Source organism: Macaca mulatta, chromosome 20 (genome assembly GCF_049350105.2).
Source record: "Macaca mulatta isolate MMU2019108-1 chromosome 20, T2T-MMU8v2.0, whole genome shotgun sequence".
NCBI lineage: Eukaryota > Metazoa > Chordata > Mammalia > Primates > Cercopithecidae > Macaca > Macaca mulatta.
In genome coordinates, this window is record NC_133425.1 from 13,933,797 (window position 1) to 13,951,907 (window position 18,111).

Sequence of the window (18,111 nt, forward strand, 5' to 3'; positions counted from 1 at the left end):
TGTTGACATTGCTGTAACCAGACCATTCTTTTCAAAATAAAAATCTGATCATGCGTCCTTGCTTCTTCACACATCCAGCTTGAAACCTCTTGATGCTATTAGGATACAATGAAAATTCTTAGTTACCACCATCCCCCTCTCCAGCCTCATTCCACACCATGCCCCAACCTCACCTTTCTGCTCCAGACTCAGAGATTTCCTTCAGCCCTCATCTTTCCCTTTCCCATCCTGCCATGTTCTAGGACTCTCACACTTGCTCTGCCCATGGTCCACAATGGTCTTCCCTCCCTTCGTGACCCAGTTAACTGATACTCCTCTTTGAGCAATCAGATGAAGCAACATGTCCTCAGGAAAGCCCTGCCTGAATGCCCTCAGAGCCCACCAGTAGCCAAGCATTATACTTTGTGCCCTAGCTTTGTACCTGGATTATTATAAGCCTCTGAGAGCATGTAACTTGAACCACTCCCCCGCCCCCAACTTCCTATTCTACACAATACTGGAGAGTGCAATAGGAATATAAGAAATATTTAGTTTTTTTTTTTTTTTTTTGAGATAGAGTCTCACTCTATTGCCCAAGCTGGTGTACAGTGGCATGTTCTTGGTTCACTGCAACTTCTGATTCCCGGGCTCAGGCAATTCTCCTGCCATAGCCTCCCAAGCCGCAAGTAGCTGAGACTACAGGCATGCGCCATCACACCCACCTAATTTTGTATTTTTAGTAGAGAGGCGGTTTCGCCATGTTGGCCAGGCTGGTCTCGAACCCCTGAGCTCAGGTGATCCACCCGCCTCGGCCTCCCAAAGTGCTGGGATTACAGGCGTGAGCCACTGCGGCCAGCCCACAACAAGTATTTCTTCAACTGAAAGAAAAAATATATATACATATGCAGCAACAGGGAACTCTCATATACTGCTGGTGGGAGTATAAATTGGCGCTACCACTTTGGAAGGCAGTTTGACCGTATCTAATAATGCTGGGGATGATTATATCCTATAACCCAGAACTTAGCTCGTAGGTATATGCCTCGGAGTAACTCTCCCATGTGTCCACAAAGAGATTTGTGCAGAATGTTCATAACAGCACTGTTACCAAGGGCAAAAACCAGAAACAACTAAATGGCCATTGTATCAGTCAGGATCCTTACAGGAAATAGCGGGCATTCTCAAATTAGGATAATTTTTAAAAGCACTTAAAAGGGGATTACTTGGGGTGGGTTGGGTGGATGAAACCTACAAGGGGGTGTCGCAACCCAAGGATAGAAAAGCAGAACCACTGCCACTCCCACGCCTCAAAGGAGGAAATGGTTACTCAAATACAGAACTAGAGAGAATGAAGAGAAATGCTGTCCTGAGAGAAGGAGCGACCTTGACCTTCAGGGGTAGAGAGGAAGACAGCCAGGCCAGGCAACTCCACGGGGAGTAAACTGCAAGAATAAATACAGCTGCCTTTTGCTTCTCTCCCTCTCTTATTTCTTCTCAGGGCTCCCCACTGGATGAGCCCAAAGTAAAACCAAAAGGCAAGGAGCCCACTGATGTAGTTCATGGAGGGCAACCCCCTGGGGCAACTCCCTGGGGGAGGGAGAAAGGTTTGGAGAGGCAAAGGGAAGATATTCAGCATATACATCAACAGAATGTATAAAGTATATAATCATCCAATGGAATGCTGCTCAGCAAGAAAAGAGCAAAATCTTCATGTTGGACAAACAAGACAAGTTGCATTAAAATACAGTCATCCCAGGCCAGGCGCGGTGGCTCAGGCACTTTGGGAGGCTGAGGAGGGCGGATAACCTGAGGTTGGGAGCTCGAGACCAGTCTGACCAACATGGAGCAACCAAGTCTCTACTAAAAACACAAAATTAGCCGGGCGTGCCTACAGTCCCATCTACTCCGGAGGCTGAGGCAGGAGAATCGCTTGAACCTGGGAGGCGGAGGTTGCAGTGAGCCAAGATCACCACTGCACTCCAGCCTGGGCGACAGAGCAAGACTCTGCCATAAATAAATAAATAAGGTTTTAGCATAGAATTACAGGAGAAACCTACTTTAGGTAACGTAGCAGGTAAAGTCTCTATGAGGAAGTGAATGAACTTTAAAATGAGGTGTCACGGCTGAGAGCCAGGCTCACCAACCCTGCTAGCAGCAGAAAACAGCAACCGCCAAGACCCTCAGAGAAAGAACGGCTTGGCCCTTTTAAATGCAGTTCAAACAAGGGCAACAACAAAACCTGTTTCAGAATTGGGCAAGAGAGAGAATGACAACCCTGAAGGAAGTGGACACAAGCCCGATCACGTAGGGCATTTAGGGTGACTTCCTTGGGGGTATAAAGCTGGTGAGAGCCTAGAAGGCGATCTGGCTCCAGGCAGTAAAAAGCCACAGAGGGGAATCAAGGAACCAGTAACAAACCTCCCTCTTGACTTAGCACCTAACATGCGTTCAACACCGGGTTACAAAAATACTTTTGATCTGTTTACGCTTCCAAAAACCCTATGAGGCAGGTATTATCAAACCCCTTTTTACGGCCAAGCAGATAATCTAAATCCAAAATTCAAGCACTTTACCACGACTCTCGACTGCCCTCCCTCTCTACTGCTCTGATGGGGCAACGTTACCATTTCGGTGAATGACTTATAGTAAATAAGTACTTATGGAGTCTAGAACACATAACGGTGAACAACCTTAACAAAACCGATGGCCTCTAACATGCACCGAGCGCTTATCCAGTAACACCCACAAGTATTCCCGTTTTACAGATATGGAAGCTGAGGCCAAGATGCTAATGCAGGGCTTGGAAACCAGGTCTCGCTGCAGAGCCCAAGCTGTCATTAACTATGCTTCGCTGCCTTCCTCTTACTTCCCTTCTCTGGGGGAAGTTAGGTCAAGGCCAGGGAGGTTCCTGGACCAGACCGCTCTCTCGGACTCGCCTCTCAACTGCGCCCCTGCAATTCCTAAATTCAGGTTTTGATGCAGCTATGGCGGCCCCCAGGCCCGGGTGCAGCCGCGGATGGTGTCCGACTGGCGGAGAGCACACCTGAACAAAAGGTTCCCCCGGCGGACGGTTCCGCAGCCCCAGAGTCCCCTCCCTGGGTGAGGGGCGGGCAGTACCTGCGGGAAACGCGTCCAGGGTCCTGCCCCGGGCTCTGTGGAAAACAGACCCCTCCTCTGCAGCCGACATGGCGAGCGAGTTTCTGGCCTTCACTCAGAACACTGCGTGGGTGGAAGACGCGCGACTACACACGGGCCAACCGCCAGAACTATCCCGCTTCGGGCGGCGCCCTTTGCTCTCGGGGCGGGACTGGGGCGGGACGGGACTGGGCCCGGTCGCTCGGGGCGCCGCTAGTGCTGCCTGGGCGGAGCGGAGGCGCCAGCGGCCCCTCTGGGATCGACCTGCGCGCCTGGCGAGTGGAGATTGTCTGGGGCAGGCGTGGGCGGGAATAAGGCTTTGGGGTAAGTCCTTCCCTAAAGGCAGACTTACTAGATTTAACAGTAAAAATGCAGGACTCCCAGTTAAATTGGAATTTCAGATTTTTTTAAAAAAGAATGACTGACTTAGTATAAATATGTCCCATGCAGTATTTGGGAGCTACTTACGTTTTTTTTTTTTAATCTGAAATTCCAGTTGAACTGGGCGTCCTAATTTTTTTAAAATTTTTCTCTTTTTGCAGGTTTGAATGGAAGTGTCCTGATTTTTTTTTTTATCTGACAACTCTATCATAAAGTCAGAAGGAGCCTCTGGGGTGGCTAACGCCTGTAAACCCAGCTCTTTGGGAGGCCAAGGAGGGAGAATCGCTTGAGTCCAGGTGTTGGAGACCAGCCTGGGCAACACAGCGAGAGACCTTGCCAATACAAAAAAAAAAAAAAAATGAAATGGTGGATGTCTTGGAGGACTGTCTCAGCTCGAACTTCCCAGTGGCTGCCACCATCTTTCTGTTATTATCTTTGCTTGCTATGCACCAGACATGTCTTGGAGGACTGTCTCAGCTCGAACTTCCCAGTGGCTGCCACCATCTTTCTGTTATTATCTTTGCTTGCTATGCACCAGACAGGGCGCTAAGCACTTTGCACGCGGCTCACTTCATCCCCACTACAGCCCTAGGAGGTTGTGCTGTTATTAGCTGCATCCATCGTTTGGGGAAACTGACGCTCAGAGAGATGAAGGGACTTGCACAAGGTGACACACATCTGGAGAGGTAGTAAAGCTGCGAGTAACCAAATTAGGATCTCTTCAGCTCAAGAGCCATTCTGCTGAACTACTTAGCCAGCATTTGTCAAACGCGTTGAAATACTAATTCCAGAATGGACCTATTGAATCCAAATCTCTATGAAAATGATCTGTGTTTTGTTATTGTTGTGTTTTGTTTGTTTGTTTCTCTGGAGACAGGGTCTCACTCTGGTTGCCTAGGCTGGAGTGCAGTGGCACAGTCTCTGCAGCCTCGACCTCCTGGGCTCAGGTGATTCTCCCACCTCAGCCTCCTAAATGTCTGGCACTATTGGCATGTGCCACCATGCCTGGCTAATATTTTGTATTTTTAGTAGAGACGAGTTTCACTCTGTTGCCCAGGCTGATCTGGAACTCCTGAGCTCAAGCAATCCGCCCACCTGGGCCTCCTAGAGTGCTAGGATTACAGGCATGAGCCACTGTTCCTGGCTTGAAAATGATCTGTTTTTAACAAGCACTGCAGGGGAGCTCTTATGATCTTATAAATTTGGGAAATTCTTTTCAAAACTAGCTGCCTACATCCAAAGCACTGTTTGAGTAGCTAATATGGCCACAACTACTGTTCTCTAATACTTGACAAGAGTCACCCATGAATCATAGTGGTTAAGAGTATAAATGCCTATGAGTCCTGGAGTCAGTTGGCTTGGGTTCATCCCAGTTCTACCCACTTACTTGTTGTATGCTCTTGAAAACTGCATAGTTTCTCTATGCCTCAGTTTCCCTATCTGTGAAATGGAAACAATAGTAGCATCTAGGTCATAGGGTTGCAGAGAGGCTTAAATGAGTTCATCTATCAAAGTGCTTAGAATAATAGTTCTAATAACAAATGGTGGGTACTCAATGAATATTAGCCATTGTTATTATTAATCAATCACTATAACCCTATTCCCTGAATATGGCCCGGCCCAGAGGAAGGTCTCATGAAATTTGAAGGAGGCCAGGCACAGTGGTTCATGCCTGTAATGCCAGCATGAATGGCTGGCATTGGGAGGCCAAGGCGAGCGATCTTGAACCCTGATCTCAAGTGATCTGCCTGCCTCGGCCTCCCAAAGTGCTGGGATTACAGGCATGAGCCACCATGCCCAGCCTGGTCTTGCCAGAGTCATTTGAAATGATGGCACTTGCTGTGCTGCATTCCCAAGAGGTTACACATTCTAAGTCAAAGGATGGACCTTAGGAGGTGGGCACAGATACAGTCATAAAGACCTTGCTAGGCTGGGCGCGATGGCTCATGCCTGTAATCCCAGCACTTTGGGAGGCCAAGGCGGGCGGATCACCTGAGATCAGGAGTTTGAGACCAACCTGGCCAACATGGAGAAACCCCATCTCTACTAAAAATACAAAAATTAGCCAGGTGTGGTAGCAGGTGCCTGTAATCCCAGCTATTTGAGAGGCTGAGGCAGGAGAAGCACTTGAACCAGGGAGGCAGAGGATGCAGTGAGCCGAGATCGCACCACTGTACTACAGCTTGGGTGACAGAACAAGACTCCATCTCAAAAACAAAAAAAAAGACCTTGCTGATAGAACAGGTTACAGTAAAGGAGCCAACCAAAAGGAAGATACCAATGAGAGCAATCTCTGCACATCCTCGCTACTCATTATACACTAATTATAATGCATTGGCATGTAAGAGACACTCTCACGAGCACCATGACAGTTTACAAATGCCATGGCAACATCAGGAAGTTATCCTATATGGTCTAAAAAGGGGAGGAACCCTCAGTTCCAGGAATTCCCCACCCCTTTCCTGGAAAACTCATGAATAATCCATCCTTTGTTTAGCCTATAATCAAGAAATAACCGTAAAAATGTGCAACCAGCAACCCTCAGCGCTGCTCTGCCTATAGAGTAGCCATTCTTTTATTCCTTTACTTTCTTAATAAACTTGCTTTCACTTTACTCTATGGACTTGCCCCAAATTCTTCCTTGTGCGAGATCCAAGAACCCTCCCTTGGCGTCTGGATAGTGACCCCTTTCTAGTTAACAGTCTTACGGCCCCCACCCAGGCACTGACTTGGCGCCAAGACGACAACTTCCCTCTGATTTCATTTCTGACCTAACCAATCAGCACTCCCAACTCATGGGTCCACTAACCACCAAATTATGCCTAAAAAACCTGATCCCCAAATTCACAAGGAGACTGATTTAAGCAATAATAAAATTCTGGTCTCCAGTACAGCCAGCTCTGAGGGAATTAAACTTTCTCTATTGCAATTCCGCTGTCTTGATAAATTGGCTCTGCCCAGGCAGCAGACAAGGAGAACTTGTTGGGCAGTTACATCCTCTGCCCTTTATAATTTTGGCTTTATCTTCACTCTCTACAGAGAAGACTTCCTCGCAATCACTTGGAAGCTCCAGGCTCCTCCTTCATGGGAGCAGAATGGCTACAGCCATTCTAGACCACATTCTCATGAGACACCACCCAGTGAGGTGATGAAGGAAATGTCTTTTATTTCCTCTGAAGCCTCCAGCAAACATCCCCTTGCATCACTGCAATGCCAGTTTCAAACCAAAGTCAGAAGGATAGATGGCATATTTCAATTGGCTGCAGTCATGAGGCTTACCCTAAAGAAGGCATGGTACTAATTTCACCCGAGTTACATGCCTAAGAATGGGGAGCACAATTCTCTTAATATTAAATCTTGACGCCATTGTCCTGAGAAAGGAAGAAGCAATTATTTTTAAAAAGCCAGTAGATAATCCATTACATTCCCCGTGCAGGAGTGAATGTTGAGGTGGGGTTGGGGGAGACACAAAGGGCAGTGACTACCATCCCCGCTCCCCATCCTTTAAAAAAACTGCCCCTTTTCTTCCCTCCCACTTCTTGTAACAGCTATACTTGTAAAAAGCCCTAATCTACGCGTGGCTCACACCTGTAATCCCAGCACTTTGGGAGGCCGAGGCAGGTGGATCACAAGGTCAAGAGATTGAGACCATCCTGGCCAACATGGTGAAACCCCATCTCTACTAAAAATACAAAAATTAGCTGGGCGTGTTGGCATGTGCCTGTAGCCCCAGCTACTTGGGAGGATGAGGCAGGAGAATCACTTGAACCTGGAAGGAGGAGGTTGCAGTGAGCCGACGTCATGCCACTGCACTCCAGCCTGGTGACAGAGCAAGACTCAATTAAAAAAAAAAAAAAAGCTCTAATCTAAATATGCTGTTATTTAGAGTCCCAGATATATGATTAAGAACATCAGTTTCTGTACTGGGCTGTAGAATAGCCTCACTTCTTGAAGCAGGCAGAACAATTTGTCCTAACACTCAAGGGCTTTAGGCCGCTGAGCTTTTATAGTTCTTCTGTCCACTTTTTATAGATCTTCTGTCTCCTTGCTCCCAGCCTGTGGGCAGTCACTCCTCGCTGTTTGTTGCATCTGTCTCTTGCAAGTCCTGTCTGTCTCCTTCCCTTGTTTCTCATCTGCCCCAGTTTGTGAAGCTGGATGACAAAGCTTGTTAAGACTATGAGCCAGGTTGGTTTATGGATTGGAGCCAGTAGGCTTGGCATAAGAGCCTAAAGCCTCATTTAGAGAGAAGCACTTGGGCCTTGCTTTAATGGGTATTGTCATTCCTGGTTAGGCTGTGTGATGGTTAATTTTATGTGTTAACTTGGCTGGACCACAATGCTCAGCTATTTGGTCAAACATTATTCTGAATGTTGCCATTGTTAATGGTGGAGGGTGTCCAGGTTCTAGGCATCTTGAACAAAGAATTGAACAAAATGCACAAACAAAGCAAGGAAAGAATGAAGCAACAACAGCAGAGATTTATTGAAAATGAAAGTACACTCCATGCGGTGGGAGTGGGCCTGAGCATAGGGGCTTAAGAGCCCAGTTACAGAATTTTCTGGGGTTTAATTACCCTTTAGAGGTTTCCACTGGTTACTTTGTGTATGCCCTATGTAAATGAAGAGGCTAAAGTGAAGTTACAAAGTTATTTACTTGGCGTACACCCTATGTAAATGAAGAAGATGAAGTAAAGTTACAGAGTCATTTACTAGGTGTGTGGTATATGCCCTATGTAAATGAAGAGGATATTTCCTGTTATACCTGAAGTGTCTCCATTTGATTTAGTTCTAGGAAGTCCTTAGATTCCCTGCCTCCAGGCCCTCTTCTCCTGCCTCACCCTGGAAATGTTTTTTTTGGGGGTGTTTTGGGGTTTTTCTTGAGATGGAATCTGCTCTGTTGCCCAGGCTGGAGTGCAATGATGCGATCTCAGCTCACTGTAACCTCCACCCTCCAGGTTCAAGCGATTCTCCTGTCTCAGCCTCCCAAGTAGCTGGGATTACAGGTGACTGCCACCACACCTGGTTAATTTTTGTATTTTTAGTAGAGATGGGGTTTCAACATGTTGGCCAGGCTGGTCTCGAATTCCTGACCTCAGGTGATCTGCCCACCTCGACCTCCCAAAGTGCTGGGATTACAGGCATTAGCCACCGCACCTGGCTTGGGAGTGTTTACATATTACCTTACTACATTTACATTTGGACTTGGAGTGCAGTAGATTTCCCTCCATAATATGGGTGGGCTGCATCCAATCAGTTGAAGGTCTGGATGAACAAAACACTGACCTTCTCTAAGCAAGAGAAAATTCACCCAGCAGACCCCTTTGGACATGAACTGCAGCATCAGCTCTTCCTGGTCCCAGCCGTCTGGACCACCCTGCAGATTTTGGACTTGCCAGCCTCTCTCTCTAGACAATCTATACACAGTCATGCATCACTTAATGGCAGGAATACGTTCTGAGAAACGTGTCATTAGGCGATTTCATCATTGTGTGAACATCATAGAGTATGCTTACACAAACTTAGATGATCTTGCCTACTATGCACCTAGGTGGGGTGGTATAGCCTATGGCTCCTAGGTTACACACCTGCACACCAAGCTTCTGTGCTGAATACTGTAGGCAGTTTTAACATAATGATAAGCATTTGTGTATCTAAACACATCAAAACACAGAAAAGGTAAAGTAAAAACACAGTGTTATAATATTATGAGACCACCATCATATGTGAGTATATGTATTAGGTTGTTGATCAAAATACCATGCGGCATGTGACTGTATATACAGTCTTGGGACCCCAAAATCACTAAGCCAAAGCGAAAAGTCAGGCTGGGAACTGCAACAGGCAAAACTGCCTCCCATTTTATTCCTAAATAAGACAGACACAAAAATAAAAATGTTACATACCTCCCTCACAATTTGCCCACAAGAAAATTCCTTGTGCACAAAGGACAGACATAACTCAGTCATCCCTCTGCTCATATGAGACAAATCCATATCTGATTGCTTCCTCTGCCCTTTCCTTCCTTCCTTCTTTTTTTTTTTTTTTTTGAAATAGAGTCTCCCTCTGTTGCCCAGGAATCCCCCTCTGTTGGAGTGCAATGGTGCAATCTTGGCTCACTGCAACCTCTGCCTCCCAGCTCCCAGGTTCAAGGGATTCTCCTGCCTCAGCCTCCCAAGTAGCTGAGACTACAGGCATGTGCCACCATGCCTGGCTAATTTTGTATTTTTAGTAGAGACGGGGTTTCACCATGTTGGTCAGGCCAGTTTTGAACTCCTGACCTCAAGTGATCCACCCAACTCGGCTTCCCAGAGTGTTGGGATTACAGGCATGAGCCACCGCGCTGGGCTTTTTCAAGCAATTCTGCTGCCTCAGCCTCCCAAGTGACAAGGGGGCTAGGCATGGTGGTTCACATCTGGGATCCCAGCATTTTGGGAGGCCAAGGGAGAGGATCATGTCAACTCAGGAGTTCGAGACCAGCCTGGGCAACATAGCAAGACTCCATATCTACAAAAAAATACAAAAATTAGCTAGGCCTGGTGGCACATGCCTGTAGTCCCAGCTACTCAGGAGGCTGAGGGGAGGGCATCACCTGAGCCCAGAAAGTCAAGGCTGCAGTGAGTCATGATAAGGCTACTACACTCAAGCCTGGGTGACAGAGTGAGGCTCTGTCTCAAAAAAAAAAAATTATGTATCTGAAACACCAATTTAATTGAGCATTCATATTGTATCTGGCACCCCTAGGCTAGTATCTACCATATTGGACAGCACACATATGGAACATTCCCATTGATGCAGAATTTCTATTGGACAGTGCTGATTCAGAACATTAATGAATAACCCATAGCCAGTGAATCTTTCCTGTTGCTTCTGTTCTTCTGTCTGATGGCCTATTGCTGGCATGTGGAACATAACAGGCAAATACAATTCTCAACCTTGGAAGCAGATAATACTAATTATTCCAACTATTTTTCATCCAGAAACTTGAATTTAACTTACCTACTTAGGCTTTCTTTTCTATCTCCCCTATATTGCTTAATACCCCCTCGTAAATTACATTCTGGATGATGGTAGGAGCTTACTGTTAACTTTTTTCTTCTTCTTTTTGTTTTGTTTTGTTTTGTTTGAGACAGAGTTTCGCACTTGTTGCCCAAGCTGGAGTGCAATGGCACCATCTCGGCTCACTACAACCTCCGCCTCCCAGATTCAAGTGATTCTCCTGCATCAGCGTCCCGAGTAGCTGGGATTACAGACATCCACCACCTCACCTGGCTAATTTTCTGTATTCTTAGTAGAGATGGGGTCTCATCACATTGGCCAGGCTACTCTTAAACTCCTGATCTCAGGTGACCCGCCCGCCTCGGCCTCCCAAAGTGCTGGGATTATAGGCATGAGCCACCGTGCCAGGCCAACTTTCTAATCTTCGTTTTTTTTTTTCATCTGAATAATGAACCCAGCCTCCTGAAGCATTTGCAGTTATTCACTTTGGGTTGTGAAATGAACTTTTCCCCCTTTTTCAACGAGAATAAGAATATTCCTTAAAGCTCCACTCCACTGAACTCAATTGTGCATTGACTGTACAACTTAAGCTCTTTGCAGAGGTATAAGCTCCCCAAGGCTTATGTATCCATTTAGAATACACCAAGTGTCCAGAACAGGACCTGACACATAGGAAGCCCTTAATGAATACAAAGCCCTTAATAAAAAGCCCTTAATCAAAGTGGAATTTGCTTCTCGATTAAACTTACTAATGTTGAGAATCCCGAGGGCAGATTTCAAATTCCATTTAGTTTCTCCACGAACCTTGGCACTGGATGAGTTCACAATGAATAACAACAGAATTTTACATACTTCAACCCCCACCTCTTGCCTTGCTGTTTAATTTGTCACACGTTCTTGCAAAGTAACTGCAGTCGGGTCCTGGTGCTCTCAGGATGACATTTTTGTCATTGGGGGCTCAGGGCAAAATTGAGAGCCACTGGGAAACACTGAAAGCACTGTTGATACATGTAACCCTTTCTACGTTTTCATTTTGTTTCTCCATCTTCCCCCTGCTGGGCACTGCTTGATTGAAACCAAATCCTGTTTGCTAACATCATAACTCTCCTCTGCTTCCTAAGAGAAGGAACACACGTCTGAATCCGTCAGCTCTTACTGGTTTTTATCTTCACAAAGCACTAGCCTGGTTTTTTATTGAGCATTTAATATTGCGAAGAAATAAGATCTGTACCCAGAGGCACTCTAACAGCAGGATTCTGGATTTTCTCTCTTGGGACTCTGAATATATTAGTCTCAATTAGTGGTTCTCAACCCTGGCTGCACGTTAGAACCGCCTGGGGAGCTTTTGAAGCATATTTGTTCCAAGACTTCACCCTGGGAATTTCTGATTGGATGAGTTTTAGACGAGACCTCAGCATTGCTCTTTAAATGTCCTAAGTGATCCTAATGTGAAGCTAGGGTGGAGAACTGCTTGTCCACACTCTAAAATAAGCCAACTGGCTGGGTGCAGTGGCTCACCCCTGTAATCCCAGCACTTTGGGAGGCAGAGGCGGGCGGATCACTTGAGGTCAGGAGTTCGAGATTAACCTGGACAACATGCTGAAGCCCTGTCTCTACTAAAAATACAAAAAAAAAAAAAAAAGAAAAGAAAAATTACCCAGGCGTGGTGGCACACACCTGTAATCCCAGGTATTTGGGAGGCTAAGGCAGGAGAATTGCTTGAACCTGGGAGGTAGAGGTTGCAGTGAGCCGAGATCATGCCACTACACTCCAGCCTGGGTGAAACAGTGAGACTCTGTCTCGAAAAAAAAAAAAAAAAAAGAATAAATATAAAATAAAATAAGCGAACCACCTGAGTCAAGTGAAAGGCAAGTGAACAATACAGCCTATTGCTGCTGGTGTGAGGAGACAAATGCAATACACTGCTGAGTCACTGGGCTCAAGGATACATACCTTTTCATATAGAGTCCTATTTAAGCTTCACCAAAGTCTTGAAATTTTACACATAGGATTGAATGATTGAATAGTGTCTTCACAAAATTCATGTCCATCTAGAACCTGTGAATTTGATCTTAATTGTAAGTCAGGTCTTTGCAGATATAATCAAGTTAATACTCATACTGGATTGGAGTGGGCCCTAAATCCAATGACTGATATCTTTTTAAAAAAAGTTTTGGCCTAGTGCAGTGGCTCACACCTGTAATCCCAGTACTTTGGGAGTCTGAGGTGGGCGGATCACTTGAGGTCAGGAGACCAGTGTGGCCAACATGGTGAAACTCCTTCTCTACTAAAAATACAAAAATTAGCCAGGTGTGGTGGCAGGCACCTGTAATCTCAGCTACTTGGGAGGCTGAGGCAGGAGAATTGCTTGAACCCAGGAGGAAGAGGTTGCAGTGAGCTGAGATTGCGCCATTGCACTCCAGCCTGACCAACTAAAGTGAAACTCCATCTTAAAAAATAAATAAATAAAATAAAATAAATTATAGAGTGCTCCTTCTCTTATTTCCTAAGAAAAGGAACACATGTCTAAATCTGTCAAGTCTTACTGGTTTTTATCTTCCCAAAGCACTAGCCTGTTTTTCTTAGTTTTTGTTTGTTTGTTTGTTTGAGATGGAGTCTTGCTCTGTCACTCAGGCTGGAGTGCAATGGTGTAATCTCAGCCCACTGCAACCTCTACCTCCTGGGTTCAAGCAATTCTCCCTGCCTCAGCCTCCTGAGTAGCTAGGCACCCACCACCATGCCTAGCTAATTTTTTTCTGTATTTTTAGTAGAGATGGGGTTTTGCCATGTTGGCCAGGCTGGTCTCAAACTCCTGACCTCAAGTGATCTGCCCACCTCGGCCTCCCAAAGTGCTGGGATTACAGACATGAGCCACCAGGCTCGGCCTAGCCTTTTTTTTTTTTTTTTTTTTTTTAGGATATAATATTCTGGAGAAATAAGGTCTGTAGCTAGAGGAACTCCAACAGCAGGATTCTGGATTTTCTCTTTTGAGACTCTGAACGTATTCGCCTCAATTAGTGGTTCTCAACCCTGGCTGCATATTAGAATCTCCTGGGGAGCTTTTGAAGCATAGTCGTCCTAAGACTTCACCCTGGGAGTTTCTGATTGGATGGCATGTTGCCCAGGCTGGTCTCGAATTCCTGGGCTCAAGTGATCCTCCTGCCTAGGCCTCCTAAAGTGCTGGTATTACAGGCATGAGCCACCAAGTCTGGCCTGATGTCTTTTAAGAAGAGAAGAGGACACACAGAGAAAGCAATGTGAAGACACTCACAGAGATTAAAGTGTGTGGTCAGGATGTATCTACAAGACAAGGAATACCAAGGATTGCCAAAAGCACCAGAAGCTAGGGCCCAGCATGGCAGCTCACGCCTGTAATCCCAGCACTTTGGGAGGGTATGGTGGGAGAATTGCTTGTGCCCAGGACTTTGAGAGCAGCCTGGGCAACATAATGAGAACCTGTCTCTACAAAAAAAATTAAAAAATTACCTGAGTGTGGTGATGTGCACTTGTGGTCCTAGCTACTCAGGAGGCTGAGGCAGGAGAATTGCTTGGGCTTAGGAGGCAGAGGCAGCAGTGAGCTGAGATCACACTACTGTACTCTAGCCTGGATGACAGAGCAAGACCATTAAAAAAACAAAACAGGCCCGGCGTGGTGGCTCATGCCTTTAATCCCAGCACTTTGGGAGGCTGAGGCAGATGGATCACCTCGGGTTGGGAGTTCAAGACCAGCCTGACCAACATGGAAAAACCCCATTTCTACTAAAAATGCGAAATTAGCTGGGCATGGTGGTGCACGCCTGTAGTCCCAGCTACTCGAGAGGCTGAGGCAGAAGAATCGCTTGAACCCGGGAGGCAGAGGTTGTGATTAGCCAGCATTGCACCACTGCACTCCAGCCTGGGCAACAAGAGCGAAACTCCATCTCAAAAACAAAACAAAACAAAACAAAACACCAGAAACTAGGAAGAAGCAAGGCATGGAAGGATTCTTCCCTGGAGCCTTTAGAAGAAGCATGGCACCGCCAACACCTTGATCACAGACTCCTGGCCTCCAGATATGAGAGTGAGTCTATTTCTGCTGTTTTAAGTCACCCAGTTTGTGGTACTGTATAATGGCAGCCATGGGAAAAAAAATACAGGTTATTACTGTTACCATTTGATGGATGAGAAATCTGAGGCAGTACGAAGGATGCAAAGAAGTTAGACGTGGGTCCCACCACCAGAATCTACACCAGGGCTGTGGGAAGGCATCACACATGGATTGAGAGCTTGGAGGCCACAGACCTGGGTAGCATCTCATCCCCACCACTGGCCATATAACCTTGAACAAATCCCCTGGTCTTTCTCAACTGCAGTGTCTTCATCTTCAAAATGAAATACTTCATAGAGTTTTGGGAGAAATGAAATAAGAAACTGCAGGAAAAACACATTGCTTGCACTTGGTTAGCTCTCAAAAATGGTACCCGGACAGGGCGCAGTGGCTCATGCCTGCAGTCCCAGCACTTTGGGAGGCTGAGGCGGGCAGATCACTTGAGGTCAGGAGTTTGAGACCAGCCTGGCCAACAGGGTGAAACCCTGTCTCAACAAAAAAAACACAAAAATTAGCTAGGCTTGGTGGCGCATTCCTGTAATCCCAGTTGCTGCTAGGGAGGCTGATGCAGGGGAATTGCTTGAACCCTGGAGAGGGAGGTTGCAGTGAGCTAAGATCGCGCCACTGCACTCCAACGTGGGCAACAGAGCGAAACTCTGTCTCAAAAAAAAAGTACTTATTATTATCAGTATTAAACATTAATTTATACCAATAATTAATCTAATTATTAAATTGATTTGTAGTAATTAAAATAATTTAATTTATATTAAATGTTAAATACATTATTTCATCGGTATGGAATAGATGAAACTGGCCAGGATACTTTCAAGAGGAGGAGGAATCAGAATTTACTTTTGATCTTGTGCTCTGGCTTCATCCCCTTAATGTGGCCCAATTGCGATCTTTGGTCAACAAAGTCAACTGACCGAAAGGGAGGAGGGTCTTGAGCGCCCCCTGGAGGTGAGTGTGGGTAACAGACTGTGAGAGACTGTGTGAGACTGTGTGAGGAGGGAAGGGAAGACAATACATCCCTGGGTGGTTAATGGGACCAGATGGAGGAGAACCTTGAACGCTAGTGTGTTAGTTCATTTTCATGCTGCTAATAAAGACATACCCAAGACTGGGTAATTTACAAAGGAAAGAGGTTTAACGGACTCACAGTTCCACATGGCTGGGGAGGCCTCACAATCCCCTTCCTTTGTAAGGCAAAGGAAGAGCAAAGGGATAGCTCACGTGGCGGCGGGCAAGAGAGCGTGTGCGGGGGCAACTCCTATTTATAAAACCATCAGATCTCGTGAGATTTATTCACTACCACGAGAACAGTATGGGAGAAACCGCCGCTATGATTCAATTATCTCTACCTCTCCCTGCCTTTGACACGTGTGGATTGTTCCAGTTCAAGATGAGATTTGGGTGGGGACACAGCCAAACTGTATCAGCTAGGTAGAGGAGCTGTTTTAACACAGATAAACCATGGTTCTGGTTGAAAGGAACTGAACCATGAGGAGAGCAACTGAGCCCTGAAGTGGCTAAACGTAAGGCTCTGGTAGTCGGAATGAAGAAGAAATGAAGGGAGGGACGCCATGAGAAAGAGGGCAAGACAGAAATCAAAGGCTTGGGTTTCTAGCCTGAGAAAATCGAGAAAAAAATGATTCTGCTCTTAGAAATGGGGTTACTGGGAAAGTCAATTTTATGTTTAAAAAGAAAGAAAGAAGGAAAGAAGGAAAGAAAGAAAGAGAAAGAGAAAGAAAGAAAGAGAAAGAAAGAGTCTGGGCGTGGTGGCTTATGCCTGTAATCCTAGCATTTCGGGAGGCCGAGGCGGGTGGATCACCTGAGGTGAGGAGTTTGAGACCAGTCTGGCCAACATGGAGAAACCCCATCTCTACTAAAAATACAAAAATTAGCTGGGTGTGGTGGTGGGCACCTATAATCCCAGTTACTCAGGAGGCTGAGGCAGGAGAATTGCTTGAATCTGGGAGACGTAGGTTGCAATGAGTCAAGGCCGCACCACTGCACTCTAGCCTGGGTGACAGAGCAAGACTCTGTCTCAAAAAAAAAAAAAAGAAAAAAGAAAAGAAAGAAAAATATTTAGTTTTCTTTCTTCCTTTTCTTTTTTTGAGACAGGCTCTTGCTGTCTCACCCAGGCTGGAGTCCAGGGGCATGACGTCAGCTCACTGCAGCCTTGAACGCCTGGGCTCAAGCAGTTCTCCCACCTCAGCCTCCCAAATAGCTGAGACTAAGGTGGGCGCCACCACACCCAGCTAACTATTTTCCATAGAGACAAAGTCTTGTTATGTTGCCCAGGGTGTTCTCAGACTCCTGGGGTCAAGCAATCTTTCCGCCTCAGCCTCCCAAAGTGCTGGGATTATAGGCATGAGCCACTGCATCTGGCCCATGATTTAGTTTTTGAACAAGCAGAATTTGAGGGATTTTGAAGCGAGACAAGCTGAATTCTGGTTATGGCTCTGCCAAATGTAAACAATGAATCCATCACGTAACCCTTCTGAGCTCGAGCCACTTGATCTTTAAAAAAAAAGGGCACTGACTGGGCATGATAGCTCACGCTGGTAATCCCAGCACATTGGGAGGCTGAGGTAGGTGGATCCCTTGAGGTCAGTAGTTTGAGACCAAACTGCCCAACATGGTGAAACCCTGTCTCTACTAAAAATACAAAAATTAACTGGGTGTGGTGGCACATGTCTGTAGTCTCAGCTATTCGGGAGACTGAGGCATGAGAATTGCTTGAATCTGGGAGATGGAGGTTGCAGTGACCTGAGATTGCATCACTGCACTCCAGCCTGGGTGACAGAGTGAGACTCTGTCTAAAAAAAAAAAAAAAAAAAATGGAGGGCACTGCGTTAGATCAGTGGGGGCAAACAGGTGGCAGATATGGTTTGTTTATTCTACACAGGGTTTTACATTTTAATTCGCTAGCAACACTTGACAATTGGGAGATGATACACAAGAACTCAGACTTGTGCCTCCAGAAATTGGCTGAAGCTGACCCCTGTAGATAGGATATGTGGTCCACTGTTTTTCCACAGCCCCCACCATGCCCTATTGTATTCCTGATGGTGAGGTCCAGTATCAGTTGCCATTTGCCACCTACACCCCGCCTGCTTTATATTTAGGTTACCCTCCTGGCCCCCTGAGCCATTCAGTTTGAGATCTCTGGATTAAACACCCCTTAAAGTTCCCTTCAGCTCAGTGGGTCTATATTTCACCTCTACATCCACTGGAAATACAAGTCCAGTGAGAAATCAGAGCTAGTGGTGCAGATTTGGAAATTACATGAGCAGAGGTGATAGTGAGATCCTTTGTATGAGTGCATTTTCACACTGCTATAAAGAACTACCTGAGACTAGGTAATTTTATGAAGAAAAGTGGTTTAATTGACTCACAGTTTTGCAGCCTGTGCAGGAGGAATGGGTGGGAAGGCCTCAGGGAACTCACAGTCATGGCGGAAGGCAAAGGGGAAGCCGGAACGTCTTCCCATGGCAGAGCAGGAGAGAGAGAGAGTGAAGGAGAAGGTGC

The 18,111-nt window shown here is 46.1% G+C and overlaps 1 protein-coding gene and 1 long non-coding RNA gene across 11 annotated transcripts in view; one reads left to right on the plus strand and one right to left on the minus strand.

The window, feature by feature from the left end:
- CPPED1 (calcineurin like phosphoesterase domain containing 1) overlaps positions 1 to 3,277 on the minus strand; it is a 137,079-nt gene extending 133,802 nt beyond the window's left edge. For 8 of the 10 annotated variants that reach the window (XR_013412467.1, XR_013412466.1, XR_013412468.1 and 5 more), the window contains exon 1: positions 3,097 to 3,277. Coding sequence is in view for 6 of the 10 variants with exons in the window: in XM_077987329.1 (XP_077843455.1) it covers positions 3,097 to 3,166 (70 nt within the window). In the remaining 4 variants the exon portion in view is untranslated. Of the gene's footprint in view, positions 1 to 701; positions 858 to 3,096 lie in introns of all 10 variants that reach the window. The other 2 variants (XM_077987326.1, XM_077987327.1) reach the window with 1 other exon arrangement.
- Positions 525 to 3,271, plus strand: LOC144338400 (uncharacterized). The gene is made up of 2 exons (XR_013412480.1): positions 525 to 752; positions 1,858 to 3,271. It is a non-coding gene; the product is annotated as an uncharacterized LOC144338400 (long non-coding RNA).
- Positions 3,278 to 18,111: the final 14,834 nt, after the last annotated feature.